The sequence below is a fragment of the Oryza glaberrima genome, chromosome 5 (genome assembly GCF_000147395.1).
Source record: "Oryza glaberrima chromosome 5, OglaRS2, whole genome shotgun sequence".
NCBI lineage: Eukaryota > Viridiplantae > Streptophyta > Magnoliopsida > Poales > Poaceae > Oryza > Oryza glaberrima.
In genome coordinates, this window is record NC_068330.1 from 650,740 (window position 1) to 675,215 (window position 24,476).

The 24,476-nt window shown below is 43.2% G+C and overlaps 3 protein-coding genes across 4 annotated transcripts; 1 reads left to right on the forward strand and 2 right to left on the reverse strand.

Moving 5' to 3' along the window:
• The first annotated feature begins 6,994 nt into the window (after positions 1-6,994).
• LOC127773337 (probable histone H2A.6) lies at positions 6,995-7,835 on the forward strand. The gene is made up of 2 exons (XM_052299398.1): positions 6,995-7,275; positions 7,355-7,835. The coding sequence occupies exons 1-2, from the start codon at positions 7,060-7,062 to the stop codon at positions 7,607-7,609; spliced, it is 471 nt and encodes a 156-aa protein (XP_052155358.1). The 5' UTR covers positions 6,995-7,059; the 3' UTR covers positions 7,610-7,835.
• A 632-nt stretch (positions 7,836-8,467) lies between these two features.
• Positions 8,468-11,741, reverse strand: LOC127773336 (soluble inorganic pyrophosphatase 4-like). Its single transcript, XM_052299397.1, has 9 exons — positions 11,523-11,741; positions 10,374-10,518; positions 10,260-10,288; positions 9,957-10,022; positions 9,742-9,849; positions 9,429-9,494; positions 9,219-9,339; positions 8,859-8,940; positions 8,468-8,759 (listed from the first exon to the last, which is right to left on the reverse strand). The coding sequence occupies exons 2-9, from the start codon at positions 10,507-10,509 to the stop codon at positions 8,717-8,719; spliced, it is 651 nt and encodes a 216-aa protein (XP_052155357.1). The 5' UTR covers positions 10,510-10,518; positions 11,523-11,741; the 3' UTR covers positions 8,468-8,716.
• Positions 11,742-16,176: 4,435 nt separating this feature from the next.
• LOC127773335 (type I inositol polyphosphate 5-phosphatase 8-like) lies at positions 16,177-22,336 on the reverse strand. 2 transcript variants are annotated; one of them, XM_052299396.1, is made up of 12 exons: positions 22,132-22,336; positions 21,625-21,733; positions 21,304-21,360; positions 21,117-21,198; positions 20,927-21,013; positions 20,458-20,554; positions 19,778-19,894; positions 18,567-19,044; positions 18,242-18,450; positions 18,026-18,137; positions 17,752-17,909; positions 16,177-16,858 (listed from the first exon to the last, which is right to left on the reverse strand). In XM_052299396.1, the coding sequence occupies exons 3-12, from the start codon at positions 21,331-21,333 to the stop codon at positions 16,633-16,635; spliced, it is 1,596 nt and encodes a 531-aa protein (XP_052155356.1). In that variant the 5' UTR covers positions 21,334-21,360; positions 21,625-21,733; positions 22,132-22,336; the 3' UTR covers positions 16,177-16,632. The 2 variants fall into 2 exon arrangements, with proteins under 2 accessions (XP_052155356.1, XP_052155355.1); XM_052299395.1 differs by lacking the exon at positions 21,625-21,733.
• Positions 22,337-24,476: the final 2,140 nt, after the last annotated feature.

Consider the following 24,476-nt stretch of genomic DNA (forward strand, 5'->3'; position numbering starts at 1 on the left):
TCAAATTTATGTTGATGACATCATATTCGGTTATACTAATGAGATATTTTGCAAGGAATTTGGTGATATGATGTCTAGGGAATTTGAGATGTCCATGATTGGAGAGTTGAGCTTCTTCCTTGGACTTCAAATCAAGCAACTCAAGCATGGGACGTTCGTGAGCCAAACCAAGTATATCAAGGATCTACTCAAGAGGTTTGGCTTGGAGGATGCGAAGCCCATCAAGACACTTATGGCAACCAACGGGCATCTCGACCTTGATGAGGGAGGTAAACCGGTAGATTTAAGCCTTTATCGTTCTATGATTGGTAGCTTGCTTTACCTTACCGCATCTAGGCCGGATATCATGGTTAGTGTTTGCATGTGTGCACGGTTTCAAGCCGCTCCTAAGGAGTGTCACTTAGTGGCCGTGAAAATGATTCTAAGATATTTAAAGCATTCCTCTACTATTGGCTTGTGGTACCCAAAAGGTGCTAAGTTTAAGCTTGTTGGCTATTCCGATTCGGATTATGCCGGTTGCAAAGTGGATAGAAAAAGCACATCCGGTAGTTGCCAAATGCTTGGTAGATCCCTTGTGTCATGGTCATCCAAGAAACAAAACTCCGTAGCCCTCTCTACCGCCGAGGCAGAATATGTTTCGGCGGGTAGTTGTTGTGCCCAATTGCTTTGGATGAAACAAACATTGTTGGACTATGGCATATCTTTCACCAAAACCCCACTCCTATGTGACAATGATAGTGCCATAAAGATAGCCAATAACCCGGTCCAACATTCTAGAACCAAGCATATTGACATACGCCATCACTTCCTAAGAGACCATGTTGCCAAGTGTGACATAGTCATTAGCCACATAAGAACCGATGATCAACTAGCCGACATCTTTACCAAGCCACTTGATGAAACCCGCTTTTGCAAATTGAGGAATGAGTTAAATGTCATAGATTTCTCTAATGTGGCTTGAGATGGTGCACCATGGTTGCTTCTTTTTGCATTATGTATATTTGCTCTCATTTGCTCTTATGCTTTGGATTTATTGCCATTTGGTTCTTCATTGCGAAAATGGAGCATGTCACATTAAGGGGGAGTTTTGCACTCTTACAAGTGCTCTACTTCCTTTTATATGTGAGCAAATCAACTAGTGGTGCTAGTAGTATTTTCAAAATGCCCAAGTCAACATAAGTCAAAACTTTTGCAAAATCAATGTAATTTGAAAACTATTTCTTGGAAAATGTTTCAAAAGGTTTCCTATATGTTTTCCAAGCCTCACATTGCAAGAAAAATGATTTTTGAATAAAAATGCCATTTTGGCCCTATTTTGAAGAAACTGATTCTTAGTTTTGACCAAAATGAGATTTACCCCCAAAATGAGATTGAGAAGGAATTTGAGAAAAGTTTCAAAACAAAGTTGGTAGAGAAGAAGATTTGATATGTTTTTGGTATTCAAACCTATTTCAAAAACCTAATCATTCAAAAGTTATTTGAAAATCAAATTCGCTCAAAAACCCCTATAGACCATAAAAGGTCACCTCCTAGCACTCAAGTGAGTTTTGTTGCAAATCTTCATAACTTTCAAATGTTATGAATGGTTGGCAATATTTCACCTCACACATTTCAAAATTGCTCCAAAAATCAAATTTTTGTTGAATTTTATTGTGTGGGGGTTGCCGGCTTGTGCAAGGGCTGTGCACAGCCGGCAGGGGGCCTGGCGGTCTGACCGGCGCTATATGCGCGGTCTGACCGGCAGGTGCGGCGGTCTGACCAGCCGAATAGGGCCGGTCTGACCGGCCGAGGTGGACCCAGGCATTTTTGCCCCTTTTCTTCTCCATCCCGCACCTACCCTCTCCCATCTCATCCCCATTCATCCCCAACTCGAAAAACTCTCTCTCTCTCTCACCTTCCCTCAAACCCTAACTCTTTCCTCCACCAAATCCCCTCGGTTTGACCACGGATTTCTCTCCGGTTACACCGTAAGTGATTCTCCTCCGCTTCCTCTCTCTATTCCATGGATTAGTTCGTGTTTTTGTTGAGTTTTTGATCCATGGCATGGAACCCTAGGTGAAGCACGAGGTGTTCTTTGATTTGCACCAGTAGAGGGTAGTTTCTTGGTGTGATTCATCCCCTTCAACCGGTAAATCACTCTCTCTCTTGTGCATTCTCTCAAATCAATCTATTTCACCCTAGAGCTATGGGTAGTTATTCCAATCTTGATGAACTAGGCCATACCATTTGATGTTCTAGTTCCAATCTTGAGCTATATTGTTCTAGCAATTTTTAGACTCAAATGTGAAGATGTGAAAATTTTTGGATGCTTGAACTTGTGGGAGGAGGTCTGCCCAGAGCCACAGGCGGTCTGACCGTGGGTCAGCCGTCGGTCTGACCGGTGTGTGCGCCCGGTCGGACTGGCCGGCAGCCGTCGGTCTGACCGGCCACCAGCGGGCGGTCTGGCTGGCCTGATGCCGTCGGTCTGACCGACCCCATGGGCAGTCTGACCGGCCTGATGCCGTCGGTCTGACCGCCCTACTGGCTGTGGTCTGACCACCCCTCCACAGGATATAGGCAAATTTTCACCTCTCCAAATTGTTTCTAGAATTATTGCTAATATCTATCATCCTTTGCTCTTTGACAGTGATGCCTCCCCGCACTCGCCATGGTCATCGTGCACCCACTCCGGATCCCGTGAGTGAGCCTGAGGAATCGAGCGGAGATGAGTACGCTCAAAGTGATGAAGAGGTTGAGGCCAATGTTGAAGGGGCTAGTGAGGAGGCTAGTGGAGATGATGACAGTGGAAGTGGAGAGGATGAGGATGAAGGAAGTGATGATATGCACATTGATCCCTCCATCCAGTTTGTTGTGAACATGAGGAATCTATCGCAGTATACCATCTTGAGGCACCATGATCAGTTTTTTAGTCCTCGGGACACCCCGGATCCCCATTTTCACACCGCTTTCCAGAAGAGTGTGTATGAGCAGGTTTATGCAGGGAAAGCTTTTGCAGAGCATAAGTGGATTTCTTGGAGAGACATCAATGAGACTCCAGAGTTTGAGTGCTTGCAGGATCTCTTCAAGACTGTTGGCATTGACCGAATTGTGACTCTCAAACAAGACTACAATGAAGATTTGATCCGACAGTTCTATGCTACAGTGTGGGTGGCTGAGACTATAGTGAGATGAAGTGGATGTCCGACACCCTTCAGTGTTCTATCTCCAGGAGGCAATTCCGGCGGCTCCTCAATATTCGCTTGGACTTTGGAAATGACTTGCATGAGGAGCACACCCATAATCCGCTCTCCATAGACTATCTATCTCAGTTTTATGAAGATGGAGTGCGGTACACACATGGGAAAGTTGCCGGCCTGAGGACTATCCCCAGTGTGGTTAACAGGATTGTGAGAGCTACCATCCTCCCTCGCCTTGGTAACAATGATGATATTAGGGGGGTGGCTTGGCACGTCATCGATGCCATCATTCAGGGCCGTCAGTTCGACATTGTGTCTCTCATGATGCAAGAGATTGTCATCTCCAAGGGGACCTTTACTCAGGGAATCTATTATGCCCCTTACATCATGAGGTTGATTCAAGACAAGCTTGGGGCTGCTGGGCAAAATTTGAAGAAGCACAAGCAGTACAAGCCCCGCCTTCAGCTTGGAGCTCCCCGTGCTCCTAGGGCGGTGTCCTCCTCTCATCCTGGAGCTAGCTCAAGCTTAGCACCTCCTCCTCCTCTTAGGCATGATCCAAATGCTTTCTTCCATCCACAGTATGCTTATTTTGGAATACAACCCAACGAATACTTCAACCCGGTACTTAGGGCTATTAATACCCTAAGTGAAAGCATTCAACGCTTGTCTACCGGGCATGAAGCTTTACATGAGGATGTTCGTGGCTTGCACACGGATGTTGGAGACTTGAATGCTTCCGTGGGGAGATTGCACACTAGAGTGGGTACATTGGATTCTCGAGTCCAAATGTTGGAGAGCTCCCAAGCATTTGTGTGTCATCGTCGTCGTGATGCTCCTCATCCTTCCACTTCGGCACGTCCTCCTTCTCCTCCACAAGAGTGAAGACCTTTTTGGTGCTTGATGCCAAAAAGGGGAGAAAAGAGTGATTTATGTTTTGTGGGTTGGGACTAGTAGTAGTGAGGATAGTGCCCTCATTTCTAATAGGTTAAGGTGTTTTGGGCTATATTTTGTATGGGTATGGGCTATTACTCTATATTGTGTGTTCTTTGTCGCTTTGTTAAACTCTATGTCATTTGGACCCTTCGTGGTCTTGTAATAGCCTATGTTTATTTGTGAGCCATTTTAGGATGATTTGTGACTTTTGTGATTTGATTGGTTAAGTGATGTGAACTTGTGCGATGATAGATGGTGTATGCGATATTGCTATATATGTGACCATCTTATGCTCATGAATGAATATTTCTTGAAGTTCACATTGAAATATTGCTTATGTGTTTGTGCTTATTGGAATGTGAAATTGAAATGTGTATTGGCTCCATATTTGTTGTCAATGATTGATATGCACATGTTTAGGGGGAGCTTTTGATTTCCATTGCAATATATGTCCATGTGATCTATGTTTGATTATATATATATTTGTGGTGTTTGTCATCAATTACCAAAAAGAGGGAGATTGAAGCATCTAGTCCCCCGTTGTTAATTTTGGTAATTAATGACAAACGCTAATTGTGGACTAACCGTTGCTATTGAGATAATATTTTAAGTTAGGTCCACGTCATGTGTGCACATGGATGACTATCGATGGATTAAAATTGACGGCGCAAAGCAAAGAGAAAAAAGACGGTAAAACTAGTGCTTTAATTTAGAATTGATCGAGGTGTAGGGCGATCAAATTTGCTAGTTTATTTTTTAGTTTCGCCGTACTATTAAGAGGGGTAATGACCTAGCAAAGAGATGATTTTAATTGCCACATTAGGTCATTGTGCATTTAGACTTGTGCTCGCTTTTCATCACACACACAATCACTTGGGATTTCACTGGTTTCGGCCTGACCAGGGGCGGTCAGACCGGCCACATAGTGGCGGTCTGACCGGCGTGCCCTGGCCGGTCTGACCGGCCGCAAGACGGCGGTCTGACCGGCGCATAAGGCCGGTCTGACCGGCGGCACATGCGCGGTCAGACCGGCCCCCTAGAGGCCGGGATGGTCCTGCTCGGGGTGGCCGATACAGAGCTGGTGGAGCCGTATTCGGTCAGACCGAGCCGATGGCGGTCTGACCGAGCCGAGGCCGGTCTGACCGCCCACTCAATGCCGGTCTGACCGGCCAAGCCGATGGGGCCCTCTGACAGCACTACAACGGCTAGTTTTCTAGCCATTGCAGAGTAGCACGGTCTGACCGGCCGCATACCTCCGGTCAGACCGGCAGAGCACAAAGTTGGGGGATTTCGCCCCCAACGGCTAGTTTTTGTTGGTGGGAGTATAAATACTCCCCCTCCAGTAGCAAGGGGTCTCTCTTGGCACCCAATTCAATTGCATACACCCCTTGCACCTTTCTCACACCCACTTGAGCTTTGTGTTCATCCATCTAGTGTGTTAGAGGGTTAATTAGCCAAGAGTCAAGTGCATTGCTTCCATTTGTAGAGCTAGTGTGGCACTTGATTGATCATCTCCACGCCGGGTCATTGCTTGTTACTCTTGGAGGTTGCCGCCTCCTAGACGGCTTGTGGAGGAGTTGTCCGGTGACCTCTCCGAGAAGATTGTGGAGGAGGCCCGGCGCCGGTTTATGAGTGGTTTGGAGTTCACCACCTTCGGAGTGAAGGAAGAACAACCCTAGTGATCGAGGCTTGGGTAGTCCTCTCCGTGGGCCGGCTCCCGCCTTGCCCACCCCTTGACGAAGGGGGCGTGCGGTGGCTTCGTGGTTGAGCGGTGGAGTTGGGCTTGCCTCAACGGGGAGTAGGAAACCGACGAGTTTTCGAACCTCGGTGAAAAATCTCTTGTCTCCTTGTCTCATTTGATTGTCGCATTTACATATGTGCAATTTACATTTCTAGAGACATACTTGAGATCATATCACCCTAGGATTGCTAAACATTGACATAGAAGTGTGATTTACTTTCCTAGAGATATAGTTGAGCCACTATCACTCTAGGTTTGCAAAACATAACTTAGTTGCTTAGTTAGAGTTCACCCTCGCTAAGCCTAGCAACTTAGGTTAGTTTTGATTAGGTGTCATTTAGTTTTAAATCGTCTATTCACCCCCCTCTAGTCGACATCTCGATCCTATAACGCAGTAGATACCCCGGGCAAGGTCGCCGCGGTGGTCGTTCGACTGCCCCCCGCAGCGGCTGCACACTCTTCTCGCCGCCGGCCGCCGCCGCCGCCGACACCAGCTGCTATTGCCGGCGCCCCCTTTCCTGCCGCTCCTCTCCCCAACCACCGCTACTCTCCGCCGCTGAGCTCGCCATCGTGCCGGCCGTCTCTCTCCCCTCTCCCGCCGCCGCCGCCCATGCTCCGCCGCTGGTCGCCTTGCCTGCTTGAGAGGAGGAGAGAAGAGAAGAGAAAAAGAAAAGAAAGGAGAGATGTGGGGCCTACACCATTTTCTCTCACTTACATGTAGGCCCTACATTTTTTTTTATTTTTTGCTGACTAGGATGCCACGTCAGCAAAACCGGGCGCAAATACTGTCATGGGACCTTCTTTGAACGGTTTGAATGAGTTTAGGGGTGAACATTTCTGATTTTGTGGTTGAAGGACCTCAAAAAATCTCGCTGTTAAATTGAGGGTCGTCCGGTGAACTTATTCCTAATTCAGTCGCATGGCCCAACCAACACCGAGGGTCCATTTTGAGACACCAACACGAAACAGGCGCACCTGATTGGTCCGTCGCGTGCTCCCACGGATCGCCCCCCCAAAACGAATCCCCACCGTTCCCTCCCATCTCGATCCGACGGCGCGCACCCCACATCACGCGGATCGCCAAACCCCCGCGCCTATATAAAAAACCACCAAGCGCCAGATTCAAAATCCTAAATCCAAATCGGCGCCGGAAATCCCTTCAAATCCCCCCCCGAATTCCGCTCCATTTCACCCTCACGTTTCCCGGAGATGGACGTCGTCGTCGGCGGCAAGGCGGCGAAGAAGGCGGTGGGGCGGAAGCTGGGCGGGCCGAAGAAGAAGCCGGTGTCGCGCTCCGTCAAGGCCGGGCTCCAGTTCCCCGTCGGCCGCATCGGCCGCTACCTCAAGAAGGGCCGCTACGCCCAGCGCGTCGGCACCGGCGCCCCCGTCTACCTCGCCGCCGTCCTCGAGTACCTCGCCGCAGAGGCAAGCCACTGTTTATCCCTTCCTCTCCCAAATCCTTCCAAACCCAGCATGGTTGACCGGGATCGTGTTGTTGATGCAGGTGCTGGAGCTCGCCGGGAACGCGGCGCGGGACAACAAGAAGAACCGGATCATCCCGAGGCACGTGCTGCTGGCGATCCGCAACGACGAGGAGCTCGGGAAGCTGCTCGCCGGGGTCACCATCGCGCACGGCGGCGTGCTGCCGAACATCAACCCGGTGCTGCTCCCGAAGAAGACCGCGGAGAAGGCCGACAAGCCGGCCAAGGCGTCCAAGGACAAAGCCGCCAAGTCCCCCAAGAAGCAGGCGCGCTCCTAGCTTCATGTCCTTCCATTCATTGGTCACTGTATATGTAGTGCTTAGTTTGTTCGATTCGAGATTAGTTCGTATCACTAGGCATTTAACTGGATGTTTTCGATTTTAGCTTGCAAGACACTAGGGTAGTTCTAATGAGAAGATGAAGTGTCTCGCTTTGTCTTCTGGATCCCATGTGCTTCAATATGTGGTTTCTCAATTGAAATTTGTTTGTGTTCAGTAAGTTTAATAGGCTGATTGTGAATCTGATCTAAAAGCATTAACTCTTGATGATATTGCTACCGCAGTTACTTTGATGTGCCCTTCTGGGATACTATGAGATTTCCCATCATTTTGGGAATTGAGGACTTGTTCATTCCAAAATGAACTTTACCTAATTTTAGTCTTTTTTTTTTTGTAGAGTAACAAACTAAACAAGTTTTTACTATTCCAAACTTAAACAGAATTTGATAATTGTAGAGTCTTCCACTCACAAAACTTCATCAACACTTGGGTAAGTATCAAAATTTGGCATTGCCACTTTAGCTTTACCAACAAATGGTAAGGTTTATTTTGGCAATGAAGTGAACAAATCATAAACTGTTCCATACATGCATGCAATCAAATGGGTCCAAGTTTTGCTGTTTCTTCCTTCGGTTCACATATGACCAGGCACATTTGTAATAACTATAAATAACAAATTATTTCCTCTGTTTTAGGTTATAAGATTTTCTAACATTGCCCACATCCATATATATGTTAATAAATCTAGACATATATATGGATGTGGGCAATGCTAGAAAATTTTATAACCTGAAACGGAAAACGGATGTAGTACTTGATAATAAATGAAAAAATATGCAAATCTTTGCTCGAACCATATCAATAGAACCAGCATAAAGTATCACCATTCACCAATACTCCATATCGTAGTGGCACCGAGGGCCATAAAAGGAATATCACTCTTTGTTGTGCTACTAGTAGTTTCTACTTGTGCTGTTACTACTTGAAATGTGAATAATACCGGTGTATATCACACACCAACAAAATAATAGTATTTGTTCATAAGGTGATAGTATCTCCACAATTTTCGTCAACATCCATCCTCTCGGTCCAGGAAGCGGCACAAGTCTACCTCCTCAAGCCCTCCACGATGTAAGTAGCATAGAGATCCCTGAATGGCAACACATCAACATGGTTAAGAGTCAGCTTGATGTGATTTTACACAAACATGTACAGTATGTTGTAGTACTTATGCAAGTTAAGTACTCACATGGAGTGCTTTATGGCCTCATAAGCAGCACTTGCAGGCAGGAAGTCATTGACAGCAACCTCCTTGTTCTCATTCTTCTTGTCTGAATGTCTCGGTTAAAGAAACCATTCGGTCTAAGAGGTGACAAGTGTTTTGAAATTAGCATGATCCTGGGACTCCCAAGAGTATTTAAGTTGGTGTGTGGTTGACCATGTGTGCATATGATACAAGACAGTTGAGATATAAAATAGTGCCAAATGGCTTTCAGAAAATGCACATATGGGAACAACATATTGGTGGAGTTCAAGGTTAGTACATGAGTTATTGCCTAGAATTTATTTAGAATGCAGAACTTGATATTAAGTTGATAAAAAAGGATACAGTCCTCAAAAAAGCGCCTGATTTCAGCCAAGCGGTGAGGTGGGAGCTCCTTGATATCATTGTAATGCTTGTACTCAGGATCATCAGCACAAACGGCAATAATCTTGTCATCTGCCTCTCCCTGTTCAAACAAACATGGGGTCAGAATAGAAACATGGGGATCAGAATAGCATTTTGCTGGACTTTGTAAATGTTGGAATGAAGCCAAACCTGGTCAATCATAGGCATGAGACCAATGGCCTTTGCTCGTAGGAAGCATCCTGGTATAACGGGCTCCTGTTTGAACAAAAATTAGAATTTAATATGGTTCCCCAAACAAATGGAGCGAGATGTGAATTTAACCTAATAGAATGATACTATTATTGGACAAGAGGTAAGCCAAAGCCCATGATTTCACATGGCTATATTAAGAAAAGTAAACCAGAATTTACATAATGGCTGAAGGGAAAAGAAACTTGTGCACTGTTTTTCTTAAGAGTACAAGCAATAGGATTCTAGTACCAACTAAAATACAAAGACATACCTGCATTATAACCAGCACATCCAACGGATCACTGTCTTCACACAGCGTGCGAGGAATGAATCCATAGTTGTGAGGGTACACAACTGATGAATAGAGCACACGGTCCACCTTTACATGTGCATACAACCAAATGATGTACAAAACATTTTAGAGTCACTGGAAAAATATGGTTTCACTAAAAAAAATGATGAATCAATTGAATCGCCTTGTTTTACCACTATCAGTCCAGTTTTCTTGTCAAGTTCATATTTAACCTTGCTGCCCCTAGGAATCTCAATGACCTGACAAGTGACAGAAAAGAGACACACTTTGTTAGAGTTTTTCCTCTCTTTTCTTTTTTCTTTTGGTCGAGAAATTCTTGGTGTAATGTGAAATACCAGCCAGCACATTAACTCTAAAATTTCAAAATGAGAGGCGCTTCAAAAGGGCTATGCTATTGACATAAGTTTCCAATAAGAACATGTATCAAACTAAATCTGGGAGAAAAAACAAATGTGAATCTGTTATGGTGGCCTTACGCAGTTGAATATAGTTGGTGCACCAGGTCCTGCAGGAAGAAGTCAGGTACCTATAAGTAAGTTATGAGAGAAATATAGAAAATTGATGGTTTGTCAAGATGAAATGTCAAGTACCAATCTCAAGATCATGCCATGGATGTGCTGCAATAGATCTCCGGGAAATAGATGACAGTATCCTTTCATTCAGAGCAGGGGCCTTGACAGGGGCTGAGCCTGTCTTCTTCTCCACGGCTTCAACAGCGGGAGCCATGGCAACAACCTGTGATGGAGTACAAAGGTTCGTAATTAATTCCGTTTCAATATAAGTCCAGTTAATGAAATCGGAAATCCAGGAACAAGCTGAAAAAATGTCAAATTTTGAAGGTAAAAAATGATTAACTGCACAAAAGAGATCATAGGACCCAATTGGCCCACCAAAAATCAATAAGAATTGGCAGCACTAGAAATCATTGTCAATATTTTGTATTCCATGGATATAAATATCCCAGCTATTTAGACAGACGTAATCACATCATTACCAAACGAATAGGTTCGACCAGAGCAATCGTAGAAAATCAGACAGAAACTATAAAAAGCCTTGAAGAAAAAAGAAATGGAACATAAGTTATGATGAACCTGATGCAGCATGGCAATATCGTAGAAAAAGAGCACACAGTAGGTGGTTGTTTAAATGTGAGATTAGAAGGTTCTTCCAGAGCAGACTCTTTCAGAGTTGTATGATTTGACATCATCGAGTTAGGCTGTACTCCTAGTTTGAATGACTTTTAGAGAGCAAAAAGTAGTGGACCATTTGTTTGTCCTATTCCAAGCTGACTTCTTCTTGAGTTACCAATTGAAATGTAAAATATAATTACAGTATAACAGGTAACTACATTAGTCTGACAGTTTACACCTAACAGCGATTTCTCCCCCATCGGTATAAAATGAGCAATTAGTGTGAACATGGGGCAGAATATGACATGGTAGGGATGAAAAATGAGGAGGCCTTGATTGGCGGAACATGTCTGCGGCACAAGTGCGAAAGATTTCACCAATTACCTTAGCATTCATTCAAAACAGAGCAATTAACACACGCATGGAATGGAATAGTATGAATCCATATGAAAACGTAGTGCAGATACCAAATTTGGCTACAGAATCGCAGGCAAACTAGATCGAGCAACACGGCGGCGTGGGCGTCGATCGAAGAAACAGGAGAAGAGAATGGGGGATCTAGTAATTTAATTAAAATGCATACATAGATAGCACTACGTAGTTACGCACCTTGGTAGTAGGAGTAGGAGTAGATCTGAATCTGGGGACGAAGAGGCGAGGCGGCGCGGTGCGAGGAAGAGGGAACCCTAGAAGGCAAGAGAAGAGAAGAGGCTTTGCCACGACACACAAGGAGAAGGGGGGATTGGAAGCTTTTAAAGAAGAGCAGGAGCAGAAGCAGGAGGAAGATGAAGACCGACAGAGAGAGAGAGAGAGAGAAGAGTATTGTACTTCCCGCTTCTTTGGTCCTCGTTGCTTGCTCCCCTTTTTCCCATTTAAAGCCGCGCCTTTTCCTGACTTGTTAGTAAAAATGTGAAGCAACTTTGTGATATTTGCAACCATGCCCTTGCTAGTGCCTACCGGCTAGGAGTGGGACGAGATTTGGGTGGAGTCGAGGGGGGCATCGGCGCGATCTGCGTGGCGTCCACGTGGCGCGAACTTTTCGACGATGGGGCCCACAGAGAGCGAGCGAGTGGGTGGGACCAGAGAGAGAGAGAGAGAGAGAGAGTGGTGGATGATGGAGGCGTCGGTGGGGCGATCGGACGGCGAGGAGGGTGTCGGTGGGGTCGTCCTCCCCGCAGAAGCACAAGAATGGAATCGGGTGCAAGGCAGCCTTGCCTCGGTGTTTCTGCGCGTGGAAGCCAAGCCCTCCCATTTGCACGTCTCCATCGGCAGCATGAGAGATGCGAATGTGCGATGAGCATGAGCATGAGATGCGATGCGAATGGTGTTGCTGCTTTGCTTTGCTTTGGTTTGGTGAGGGCAAGGTTGTCAGTATTCCGATTCGTATCCTAATATCTTACGATTCTATCAAATCGAAACGATACCGATCCCATCTAGCATCCTAATTTTCATAGTATCTCGATCCTACTATTTATTACTACACGATCCGACGAAATCTTATGTGGTATCCCGATTCTACGATCCCTACGATACTATAAAATATTATTTAAAATAACATGGTTTGAAAATAATGTAACTAAATATGCTCAAATTTATATGAAAATCAATTAAATATATCAAAACCAATGTGGTTTCTCTTGATAAATGTCTCTATTTGCATGATATATATCATTACTATATTTTTTATATAGAATGGCTATATATAATTAATATAAATATTAATTAAACTTAAAAAAGAAAATCTCATAGTATCCCGATAATACGATATGATCCTATGATACGATATTACTTTGAGCAAAACGATCCTATATCTCTGTATCCCAATCCTGACAACCTTAGCTGAGGGTGCCTCCATATTTTTCGGGGTGAGGGTGTTGTCGGTCCGGTGGCCGGTCCCGCTCCTCAGTTTGGTTGCAGCGTCCTCGTTTTGTTTGTTTTTTGTTTACACACAACACACACTACTAGCTGTTCAGGCTGGCGGGCGTCGGTGCTCGCCTAGATAAATCACTTGTTGACAAATGATGATGGTACGTATTATTTCAATGTGACCACTCATTTGTTGTTTACTTATAGATTTCTCTCTCTTTTATTTTTGCAATATCTGTTTATTATACATAAATACAAATTAATAAGTAGTTCAACAAACAATATATGATTATCTTTTCTAGTAGTAATAACAATTAGTCATTTGTTGGTGCGCTCCGATCGTTGGCGCGCGCGCGAGTTCCTCGTGCGCTAGCTAGTTAGCAATTGCCACCAATTGGCTTCCAAATACACGCAACGCACATATACCACTATTTTTGCATGGTTAACAAGTCCATCGATCGATCAGTCAGACGTCACGATTGCCGATTTGCTACTGCTTACCAACGCACGCGCTACTCGATCCAGCTAGCTGCAGATGAAAAGCAACTGTCACGCCGTCTCACCGATGAATCGATCTGCATCCATCCATGCGCCAAGTTACTACTACTACTACAAGAAAACCTGCATTTGCACGATCTGGGGACGCAGTGAGCAAGGCACTAGTGCTTGTTCACGTTTGCAATTAACTCCAAATTAGCTCTACCCTACACCCTCTTTCCCTAAATAAAAAAGTTTGACCGTTCATCTTATTAAAAAACTTTTATAAATATTATTCAAAAACTTGAGTAGTAGTAGTATATTTAACGATGAATCAAACGATAGGAAAATAATTAATAATTGTTTAATTTTTTTAATAAGACAAACGATTAAATATGTTTAAAAAAATTAAAGGCGTAAAATATTTAGTGACGGAGAAAGTATATGTTACTGGAATAGTAGTATCCAATACTCTTGGACAGCATAATACTCTTGGACAGCATATGCCAATCGAATCGATATATATGCGATAGCTTCTCTTCTGCATGCATGCGTGGTCTACACGCGCGTTCATCGATCGATGCTGCTCACTAGTTTTCTCTTTCTTCTTATTCTCTGTTTTTTTTACAACAGAGATATAATTTAATTAACGAACTTAATTTTATAATTTAGTGCGTGCCGGCCTGCTACTCTCGCTCCATCCTTTTAATTTCTTCTTAATTACACTGACTCGTACTACAATCTACCACTCTGTATGTGTGTTATATTTCTAATCTCAACGATACAATTAATTAAGTAAAGGACTAAGTCGACTTTGCGGTGGAATTAATTTAAATAGATCTGGCTAGCTAGATGCTTCAACTCTGTACTACTCCACTACCTTGTTAGATTACAGCACAGGGCAAGCTGTTTTCTTTTGACTCTTTTTCATCGTCCTGGTTTACTTACTCCATTAGACTAGTACTATACGTGCTAAGTACTACTAGTTCCGTTACTGAAGTCAGATACTTCTACCGTCCCCAAATATAAGCATTTTTAAAGTTGGCACGGGTATTAAGAAAGTAGGTGAGAATGATTGAAGAAGATGTGTGATTGGTTGAAAAGATAAAGTAGGTGAAAAAGAATGGTTATGATTGGTTGAGAGGAAAAGGTAGGTAGAAAAATAGCTTCATTTTAGAACAAAGTACTGTGCTAGAAATAGCTACATTTTAGGACGGATGTAGTAATACTTAGTACTACTAATATATTCTAAGCTTGCATCATCGGTTAGTTTCAGTTGACCATGAATCTTCTTGTCTGACTCTAAAACATACATGCATGCATGTGCCTCCTGTTAGCTCCCATCTCTTTCCCCTCTCTCCATTTTATATTATAGTTATATTATAATTTCTTTTAACTTATTTCCCTAAGTCAATAATATTCTCGATACTAACCAAACATATTATCAAAATATATTTTTAATATAACTAATTATGTGTTGTAAGAATTGCTACATATTTTCCTATAAATTTAGTTAACTTTATAGACTAATGAAACAGAGAGGATGGGTAGTTACTACAGGTCACAGGAAGCGAGCTGATTTTGCAGGATGACGCAGCAAATAATATGCTTTGGCATCTCCTCGATCGGCATACTTTTCCAGTCCTCTTCCATCTGTTCATCACATAGTATAATACTCCCTCTCTTCTCAAATGCGCCTGTTACGTACCTGTTCACATTTAAATCCTGAACACATGCACTTTTAATTTTTCCAGAAAAAAATAGAAATACTTAATTTAAGAAGATGATGTATTATCAATGAATGCTGTGCAGTGCAGCTCTGGAGAACATTGCTAAAAAAGAAGAGGGCCGAAAAATTTTCTGGACAGATGGTCTAAAATTATCCTTTGATCCACACATTTGACCAATTATCCTTCGATCCACCATTACTATATGAGTTCTAAAATTAAGTATGAAATCTACAATTCCTTTGACCCATCATATACAAGCTGTAGCTATCTAAGTTTAAACATTTTTATTTTAGTATAATAACAAGTCAAAATGGATAACCGATGTAGTTTTATGAAAATTTTGTAACGTAATATCCGAGGTTATTTGCCAAATATCAAAACTCATACGATTTTATGTAATTTAGACCATAATACCTGTGACCCAACGGAATTTACTCTTGTCTTTTGGGATAATAGCCAATGCAGTCCTTAAAATTTTGGTTTGGTATCAGTTCAGTTCCTAACTTTTCATATTATTCAAAGAAACCCTTAAACTTTATCATATATGGCTTAGAATATTCCTTGGTTCCACCGAAATCACTATATGAACATGATATGTCATCATCCATGCAAAATCTATAATGGATTGTCTAATTTACCCTAACGTGTATGATAGAAAAAAGAAAAAGAAAGAAAAACAAAAATAAGGATGAATTAGATATATACCATCGGAAAAAAATACTTTAGAGATCATGTTGGCTATTCTCTCTCTTTTTTTTAAAAAAAAAAAAGAAAGAGAAAGAGGCGACACCGGACGCGTCTATCTTTGTTATTGGGGTGGAATTGGCGTTGGTGCTGCACGCATGTAATGGGCCAGCCAGATTACACACGCGCACGAACTTGATGTAAGCAAAGGCCTAGTAGATACATCGTGCCGGGCTTCCATTTTTGCGTTGGCCCAATCCAACTGCCCTTTAGTTAAGATATCGGCCCAGTTCGCTAACATTAATTGGGTCCATAGATAAATCGTGGTGAGTTGGACGCATCAACAAAATCAAAGGAGACGGCGGCGCCGTGTAGGGTGGAGGCTGATCACCGGCGGCCGGCGTGGGTTGTGGCTTCTCGCCGGCAACCCCCACCTCGGACATCCACTCATGTGGGATCACGACACTACACTGGCAGCCCATCATACATTCTTGTTCGTAGTAACTGGCAGCCCATCAAAAACTGAAATACTAGTATACTCTCTTAATCCACTTTTGATAGTAATATTTCTAAATCTGAAAAGTTTTTTTTATAGTTATATTTCGAAATCTGAAAAGTTTATTTTTTTATCCCAATTCACTTTAAATCCCGTTTAATAGTACTCCTACTAGGATTAATCTGTACAGGTACAATTACTAATCAAAGCTGCAGATGCCAGCCCGTAGTCTGGCAGCAGTATGGGCAGTAGACAAAACTCCATTCCGTTGGGTATTGGGTTCCCAAGAAGAATGTCCCCTGTTCGTGTGTCAACACTGCGCTAGTCTACCCTCTCTCCTCCATCGATTCGCCACAAGCTTGTCTGCTCATCCAACGGCAATCTGTTTGCTCTCGATCCGGCAGCCCTTCATCGATCCTGGCAGGCTAGTGAGTAGGCATACTACATGCTCATCTACGTGTGTGTGTCAGAATCTGGATGAGCGGAGGCCGATGCCAGCTGCTGCTTCAGGTCCGGCGGCCCGTGGGCGGAGGAGCAGGAGGTGGAGGTGGTCGGGCTTGGCGTTGTTACCGCCGGCGGCGAGCTGCACGGAGAAGAGGGAGTTGACGGGGCGGTGGTCGGAGAACCGCGACTCCCCGCGCGCGTACCGCACCTGCTCCATCCCCGAACCGCGCCACAGGATGCGGTCACACCTGCATTTTCAGGGTCAGTTAAGCCAAATTCTTCGTGTTACTTCTAGACTCGTAGTACTAAAAAATATTATATTTTGTACCATACATTTTAATACTAATTAGGAGTATAGCAATATTAAGAGGCAGATTAATTAGTAGAGCGTGACAAGGACTGCACACCATGGAGTCTACTCTACTCTACCCCAGGTCTGATCAATTGTATACTGGAATATAATTAAGCTAGTGCTAACATTCTGTGTGTATAGCTAGTATACGTGCTAATCAAATTCAGTTGGATGGAGGGCATATATATATATATATATATATATATATATATATATATATATATATATATATATATATATATATATATATATATATATATATATATATATATATATATATATATATAAAACCTTCTCTTGCTCTGAATATTCCCAATTCTGTAGTACTCGACAGTAACTCGATTGATTGGTCACGATTTGTAGAATCTCATTCTTAATTGTTGCAATGGTGACGGAAACATGCATATCATCATATATCATGCATATCAACATGCAATGGTGATGGAGAGTATTGCGGATGGATTAAGTCAAAACTGTGCACGATCTAGCTATTAAGGAGGAATATATGCAGGAATCAGTATGCATGTGCCTGCGTAGCAGCTACCTCACGTAGTCACATGAATGACTGACTTAATGATTCATTGCATTCAGCCCGCCCTAGCTACTGCATCATTATTCTCATGCATTCTTTTTTTTGGATCGATCGTGAACCATGCATGTGATCTCTAGCTAAATCCTATCTGATCCCTATTGCAGGGGTTATTAATGTTAGTTAATTTGTCTGAACATAACAAGAGTAATTTTGTTTGTTACAGTAATGGTAGGAGAAATTTAATTACATTTACATACCATGCCGGGGTGCGCTTCTTGCTGGCGGAGGAGGTGAAGGCGGCGGCGGCGGCGGCGTAGGTGTCGGAGTCGGCGAGGTATTTGTACGTCGGCGGGAAGCTGATCTGCCCTTCCTCCCATCCCCCGAACACCCGCCCGGCTCTCTGCTCCACTCGCAACTGCAGCAGATTCACGCAGCCATCAAATTTTTAGCTTACATGCATGCACGATTATTCATCTCTGAATTTGTACTGCTTCAGTTCTGAGCTTCAGATTTACTGTCATTGATTCGCACCTGATCCTTCTGCAGCAATGCTTGCCAGTCGTTCTTGTCGAGCAGCTCCTGCGTGTCGCCGCTGCCGCTGCCCGTCAGCCGGTAATTCAGATCACCGAGCCATATGATCTTGCTGCAAATATAATCATGCAGTTCAAAAATCATTCAGACATACATCCATACAAGATCAAGTCGATCAGGGTCAGGGGCGACAGATGGAATTTTTCAGTGTCTTACTCATGCTCCAAGATGGTCTCCGGCGACGGCACCGCCGCCGCCGGCGCGGACAGCCGGCGCCGCCGCGTGAAGCGCGTCCTCTTGAGGATCTCGACGACGTCGCTGTTCCTACGCACCTCGTCGCCGTCCTTCTCGCCGGACGCCAGGTGCGTGCACACGAAGCACATCGTCGTGCTCCCTTGCACCGTCAGGCTTATCGATATCGACCCCTTCATCATCACAAACCAATTCCAAATTAAAAACAAATTAATTACGCCACAATTTGATCATCATCTTATGAATTGATGAAATTGATCGGCAAGTAATAAGTTCACAGTTTAATTACCTTATTGCCCATGTAACCCATGATGCCCCTGCCAACACAAGACACCCTGAGACTTGTGATACATGGCATCAGGTCAGCCAGGACCCACACGCAGAGGAAGATCCCCACCATCTGCTTGCTGGCAGCTAGCCGGTACCCTTGCCCCGCCGACCTCGGGTATCGCGTCGCGACATCCGTCGTTTCCTCCTCGCTGCTCGATTCTGGGTTCGAGGTCGACGGCTCGCTGTCGTCGTCTAGCTCTGATATCATGCTGAGTCTGTCCTCCATCGCCAGTAAGTCCGAGAAGCTGACCCTATCGTTTTTGGGTCGCTCAGGACTTGCTTCGGTGGCATATGGGTAATTGCTAGGAAAACTATGGCTTATTTCAGAGGAGGAAGGGTTTAGAGCTCGGCGAATGAGATCGAGCCACTTGTATGTGGGCCCCTTATCCTCAGCCCCAAGGACATTTCCCGCATTCAACGGCACTATTTCCTGGAACCTGTGGCATGATAGTAAAGAACACTTACTTAGGATAATCAAACTTTAGGCTTACCAATACACAGACAGATTAAATGATTAATTAGTAAAATCCCTCTGGAGTCATAGCTGTTGGTCAAATGGAAATGCATCATTGTGTCACTGTTTCATGGAACAATGCCGTCTTGTTTATGTTGATCAAGGCATATGTCAGGAATGGAAGGAAGCAAATTAATTACTAGTAGCACCGTTAGTATAATTACATCTCCTGGTGAATACTCCAGGTGATGGAATAATCATGATTAGGTCCTGAAATCCAAAACACTGAAACCCATGGCCATAGCTCTGCAGCTATGCTAACCTACAGCTTCAGGTGACTGTTCCTATGTTAAAAGAAGTAACAGAATGCCATAATTCTGGTCAGTACGGAGTATGGGTTTACACTGAAATCCATAGCAGTTTAATTAACCTGCTAGCACACTGTTTCATGATCTGAATCATCAGTAGAATTTTTTGAGGTTCACTTCTGAATATGGGCAGCCCACTATTTTTGCTGCCCATCTTCACAAGTCAATACTACTCCATCCTACCAGTTTGTCCTACCAGTTTCTGAAAGCAGTGTGTTCCATCCTAGAATCCGAGGTAATTAAACAAACTTAATTACATGCAGTGAATTAGTAGGATTGAAGATAAGATATAAAGATGCAAATGCAAATCACTGATGATAATACTACAGCAACTAGATGAGTGCATACCCAAGAACATAGATGTGAGCAGGGGAGGATGCAGGTTGCTGGTCCAGGAGCCAGCTTGAGATGTCCAGCCCTTGATCCGGTGCTCTTCCTCCCACGTTCCACGTCCCCACGAACATCCTGTATATTTATACGTACATACATAAATAATTATACTTTCATACGCACGATGTACAAGTAGTACAATACACGCATCTAACACCATCATTAACACATTATCTAGACCCATCAGCTAGGTTCAGTTGGACTACAAAACTGTCTTACTGCAGCTAACTATACTGTGTGTAGTGTGTACTACTGTCCATGGATTAAACAACCAAGAGAGCCACGAGTTGCCAGCCCCAAAATATTCCCAAATGTTATCCACTAATTCGATCTAGCTACTCCAGCTAGCTATCTAACCGACCAATTCGTTTGAACTGAACTCGACACAGCCTCTGAACAAAGTGCGTGCTGAATCTTGCTCTCCCGTTGACATGACAGGAAGAGAAATTCAGAACGTGTTCATGCATCCCACAGCCTGTTATTTTTTGTTTCTTGTTCATCTCACTGGCTAGCTCCATGCCTCTGGATGATGTGTGCAGTGTGGTGATGTAAGAAATGCACACTCTACATCGCTACACGCAATCTGAATTCTGAAATGAATACATGCAGTCATGGTATGTGTATTCATGTCGACTCACCTAAGCTCCTTGGGAGGTTGACACGAAGAACTTGGCGGGTGTGAGCCATACCGGGCAGGAGGTCTTAGATTTTCAGAGCTCTCCACCAGCCAACCACCTGTACATGAATATGAAAAAAGGATTAAAGAAACCAAGAAAAAAGAAACAAACCAAATTGACCTCAATTACAAACATCTGATTTTTTTTTCTTTTCATTTTAGTTTCAGTTCATCTTCAGGTTGTGCAAGCTAGTAGTAGTATTACTGCTAGTATGCAGATGCTCTGCAAAAGCTCAGAGTTGAGTTCCATCTCGTGAAGTAGACGTGGAGAAACAGTAACTATGTTCTCACTTTTTGATACCTTTTGAAACATGAAGATTAATAAAGAGAGGAGCAGTTCTGAAGTTGTTGCTGTAGTACTAGCATTGCAGCAGCAGTTGTGTACTGCTTTGTAAATCTCTTCCCGTCAGAAGAGGGAAGTTGCATTGTACCTGACAAATCTCTTCCCGTCAGAAGGCTGCCATCTTTGTCCGAGCAGCTCTTCCTCCTCTCTTGCCTCCCTTGGCCAAAGCTCTCGTCTGATTAAACACATCAAATTAGCACTGAATTCCATTTTTTGGTGGAGAAAACATAAAAGGATGGTTAATTATTTATCCATCTTGTTTTGAGATGAAAGCTTACTGATGCAGTCTGAATGAAACTCCTCATTCTTCAGGTTGAGCCATTTCTTCACCACCGTTTTCGTCCTCGGCCATGACGATGACTGCGCAAAATATGAAAAAAAAAAACACACCCCTGTAAATTAAACAAAGCACAGGAGAGGAATTTCAAGAAATGATGTTGATGCAATTGAGATCAAAGCTCCAACCTTTGGGAATCTTGCATTGCCTTTCCTCATGCTTCACCACCTTAGCTTGCTCTCTCCCTGCCAAACATGGACACGAGACATATAAAGAGAAGCTCTCATGTGTCTGAATAAAAAAAAAGTGCAGAGACATGCATATATAAATAAAAGTGTAGATCTCCCCAATGATCGTTCTTTAGTTGTAAAGTATAGTACTCATGTTATAAAGTGTTTGGTTGTTATATCATCAGTAATCAATCTATTGAATGCAGGGGAAGTAGTGGTAAGATCGACTAAACTAGCAGCTTGCTCAGCTGGAACTTGAAGACTAATAAGTTAGGCTACCTGATCAAGAAGAGAGGAGAAGAGAAGCAAAGGGAGAACAACAAAAATATATGTGAAATGGACTGTGGCAGTAGTGCACATCTGCCAATCAGGAATGGGAGCTTGAAATCTGCATGGATTAAGAAACTGATCATAAACTGAGATGGTCAAAAGGCAAGTAGGCACGCAGGCATGTGTATATCTCTTTCCCCTGTACGACTGTACCCATTGATAGATAGATAGATAGAAGATGCCTGCCCAACTCTAAACTCCGCGTGGGAGAAATCAAGATTGTGACTTTCTGAAGAGAAAGGAAACCACAAAAGATAAAGAAAAGGAAAAAAACGAGGCATTTTTCTTTTCAGTTTGCAGGATGATCCTATGAGGCTAGAAAGCTTATGGATACATGTACATCTTAGCTGCCTCTACAGTGTACTACAGCATGTGGATATGGAAGCTAGAAATGACTAGGAGAGGAACAGCAAACAGCTGTTAATGGCGCAAGAAGAGTATGCATGTGAAACTTACTGATCAGAGGCTGCAGCCTGCGTGTGGCAGAGCTCTTCGTCTTCCTGAGCAACAATGGCGGAAGAGAGTGAGAAGAGAGGGTGGTTAGTGAGCTTTTGCTTGATTGGTAATGGCAGGTTGGAGAATTAAGGGTAAGTTAGGAGAATGGGTTTGATTCCTTGATGGTTAGGAAGAAGAAGAAGAAGGGGTAAGAAGTGGGAATGGTGGTGACAGAGGAGAAAGAAGAAGGGTGGGGGTGGGAACTGCCTTCTGCCTTTATAGGTAGGGTGTGCCCTGCCCTGCCCTGCCATGTGGGCCCACACTCAGCAGTTGCTCCTCTTCACAGGTCCCCTCTTGTCTCACTGATAGATGGGCCCACTATAGAATGATGTGGTCTTCCTGTTGACACTCTTTGATTCTTCAAAATTGGTAAGTCTTCAGAGAAAATGTTGCAACCTAATTGCTACAGTACATGTATAAAGTGTCATCTCCTAAAAACACTTACTTCTTCCCTCCTAAAATATAATATTAACTTATATCTATACATTTGGATAGGGTTAATGTCTACTCCCTCCGTCCAAAAAAAGAATCAACCTAGGAGGGGATGTGACATCTCGTAGGTTGATGTATGTGGACATAGGAGGTGTCCACATATATTGTCCTAGGAGGGGTCACATCCCCACCCATCCTAGGTTGATTCTTTTTGTGACGGAGGGAGTAGATATTTAGCTAGAAATTACTATATTTTATTTACATTTAGTACTTCCTCCGTTTCACAATATAAGTCATTCGTATTTATCATATTTATATTAATGTTAATAAATTTAGACATATATATTTATTTAAATTCATTAACATCAATATAAATGCGGGAAATGCTAAAATGACTTACATTGTGAAACGGAGGAAGTAGCATATATAAACTACAGGAAAATATAACAATGTGATGGTGAAGTTGTGAGTGAATAACTTCATTCACCAAGGTTTAAATACCTATGTTCATATATTTTATCCAGTATTTATAATCGAATTTTTTTATGAGGCTAATAAGTTGGTAGTATCGGGTCTCTATGTGAGTGTGTTGTCGTGTGTGTGTAGTGGAGTCTGCTACGTGCGCGTACGCTTGTAAAATGAAAATGAAAAATCGCCTCGCCTCTAAAAATATTCAGGTTTGCAAGTTGCAAATTTTGCATGCACACAGCTTGCCTGCCAGCCTACGTAGGCACCGTTGACCGGTCAGTGTACATCGTGATATATCACTTTATATGATCCAGCGTGGCACGCGACGTTGACTGTACCTGCACTTTTCTCTTCCTTTCCTTTTTGCAGTTCCACGCATCATTTCATAGCTAGCTTCTGGCTGGCCTCGATCCAAGCTTTACATATGCTTGATCATGCATTATGCAGACCTTCCACATGATACTATTGAGTGCAGTGACTACCGTTTTATGTAGTTTCAGAATCCTTCTCCAAACATGATTAGTGATTATACAAGGAAAAAATTAGTGGTCGAATTATAGACCTTTTCTTTTTTTTAAGATAAACCTCAAAAAGAGGATAGGGAGACCATATTAAAAAGAAAAAAAAAATCTGACAATTGCATGACTAGTTAAAGGGAAACCGGCAAAACCTACATGGTTAATTATAGACTCATACAGTGGTGTTTTAATTACTGATTTTTTTATGCAAAATTAAACCAGATTACTAATCCTATAATCGGTATTTTTGTGAATAAAATAGGACTGCTAGCCACTTGGTCAGTTGCTGAATATATGATCAGTTGCTGACAGCTAATATAATTGGTGCCTAAATATCATGCATGTGAGGTCACTGATCAGCTCGATCGATAATATCACTGATTGATCAAAGTCAGACAAGCGCTGATCGCTAAGCTAGCTCTTTGTGCTATCTTGTAGGAGCATCAAGTTAGTAGTGCGGCAGTAGTAGGCTACTATAGCACGACGTGCTTGGCACTAATACCGTATATGTTTTAGCTTAGTACAATTACTCAGTTTATTAAGATGATCATTAGATCAGATGAAACTGACATTACCGATATATTAACCGCTCAGACGGCCGTCTCTCGCCGTATATCAGTAAAGTAATTTACACCTATCTTAAGTAGTAGGAAAGAGTAGACATGAACATGTTAGAGTGCATAGCTCGGCCCATCAACTATGGGCCACCTAGGTCATATTGGGTCTGCTCCGACTTCAAGCCTAACCGGAGCCACAACTTTAGGTTCTAGGCCTACATAACCCAAAAAACTAGTCTGATGGAGATTGTTCCGGGTTCCAAACCTTGGGCTTTGATACCACTTGTTATAAAACCAGCCCCGAAATCACATCGGAAACTAAACGCAGAAG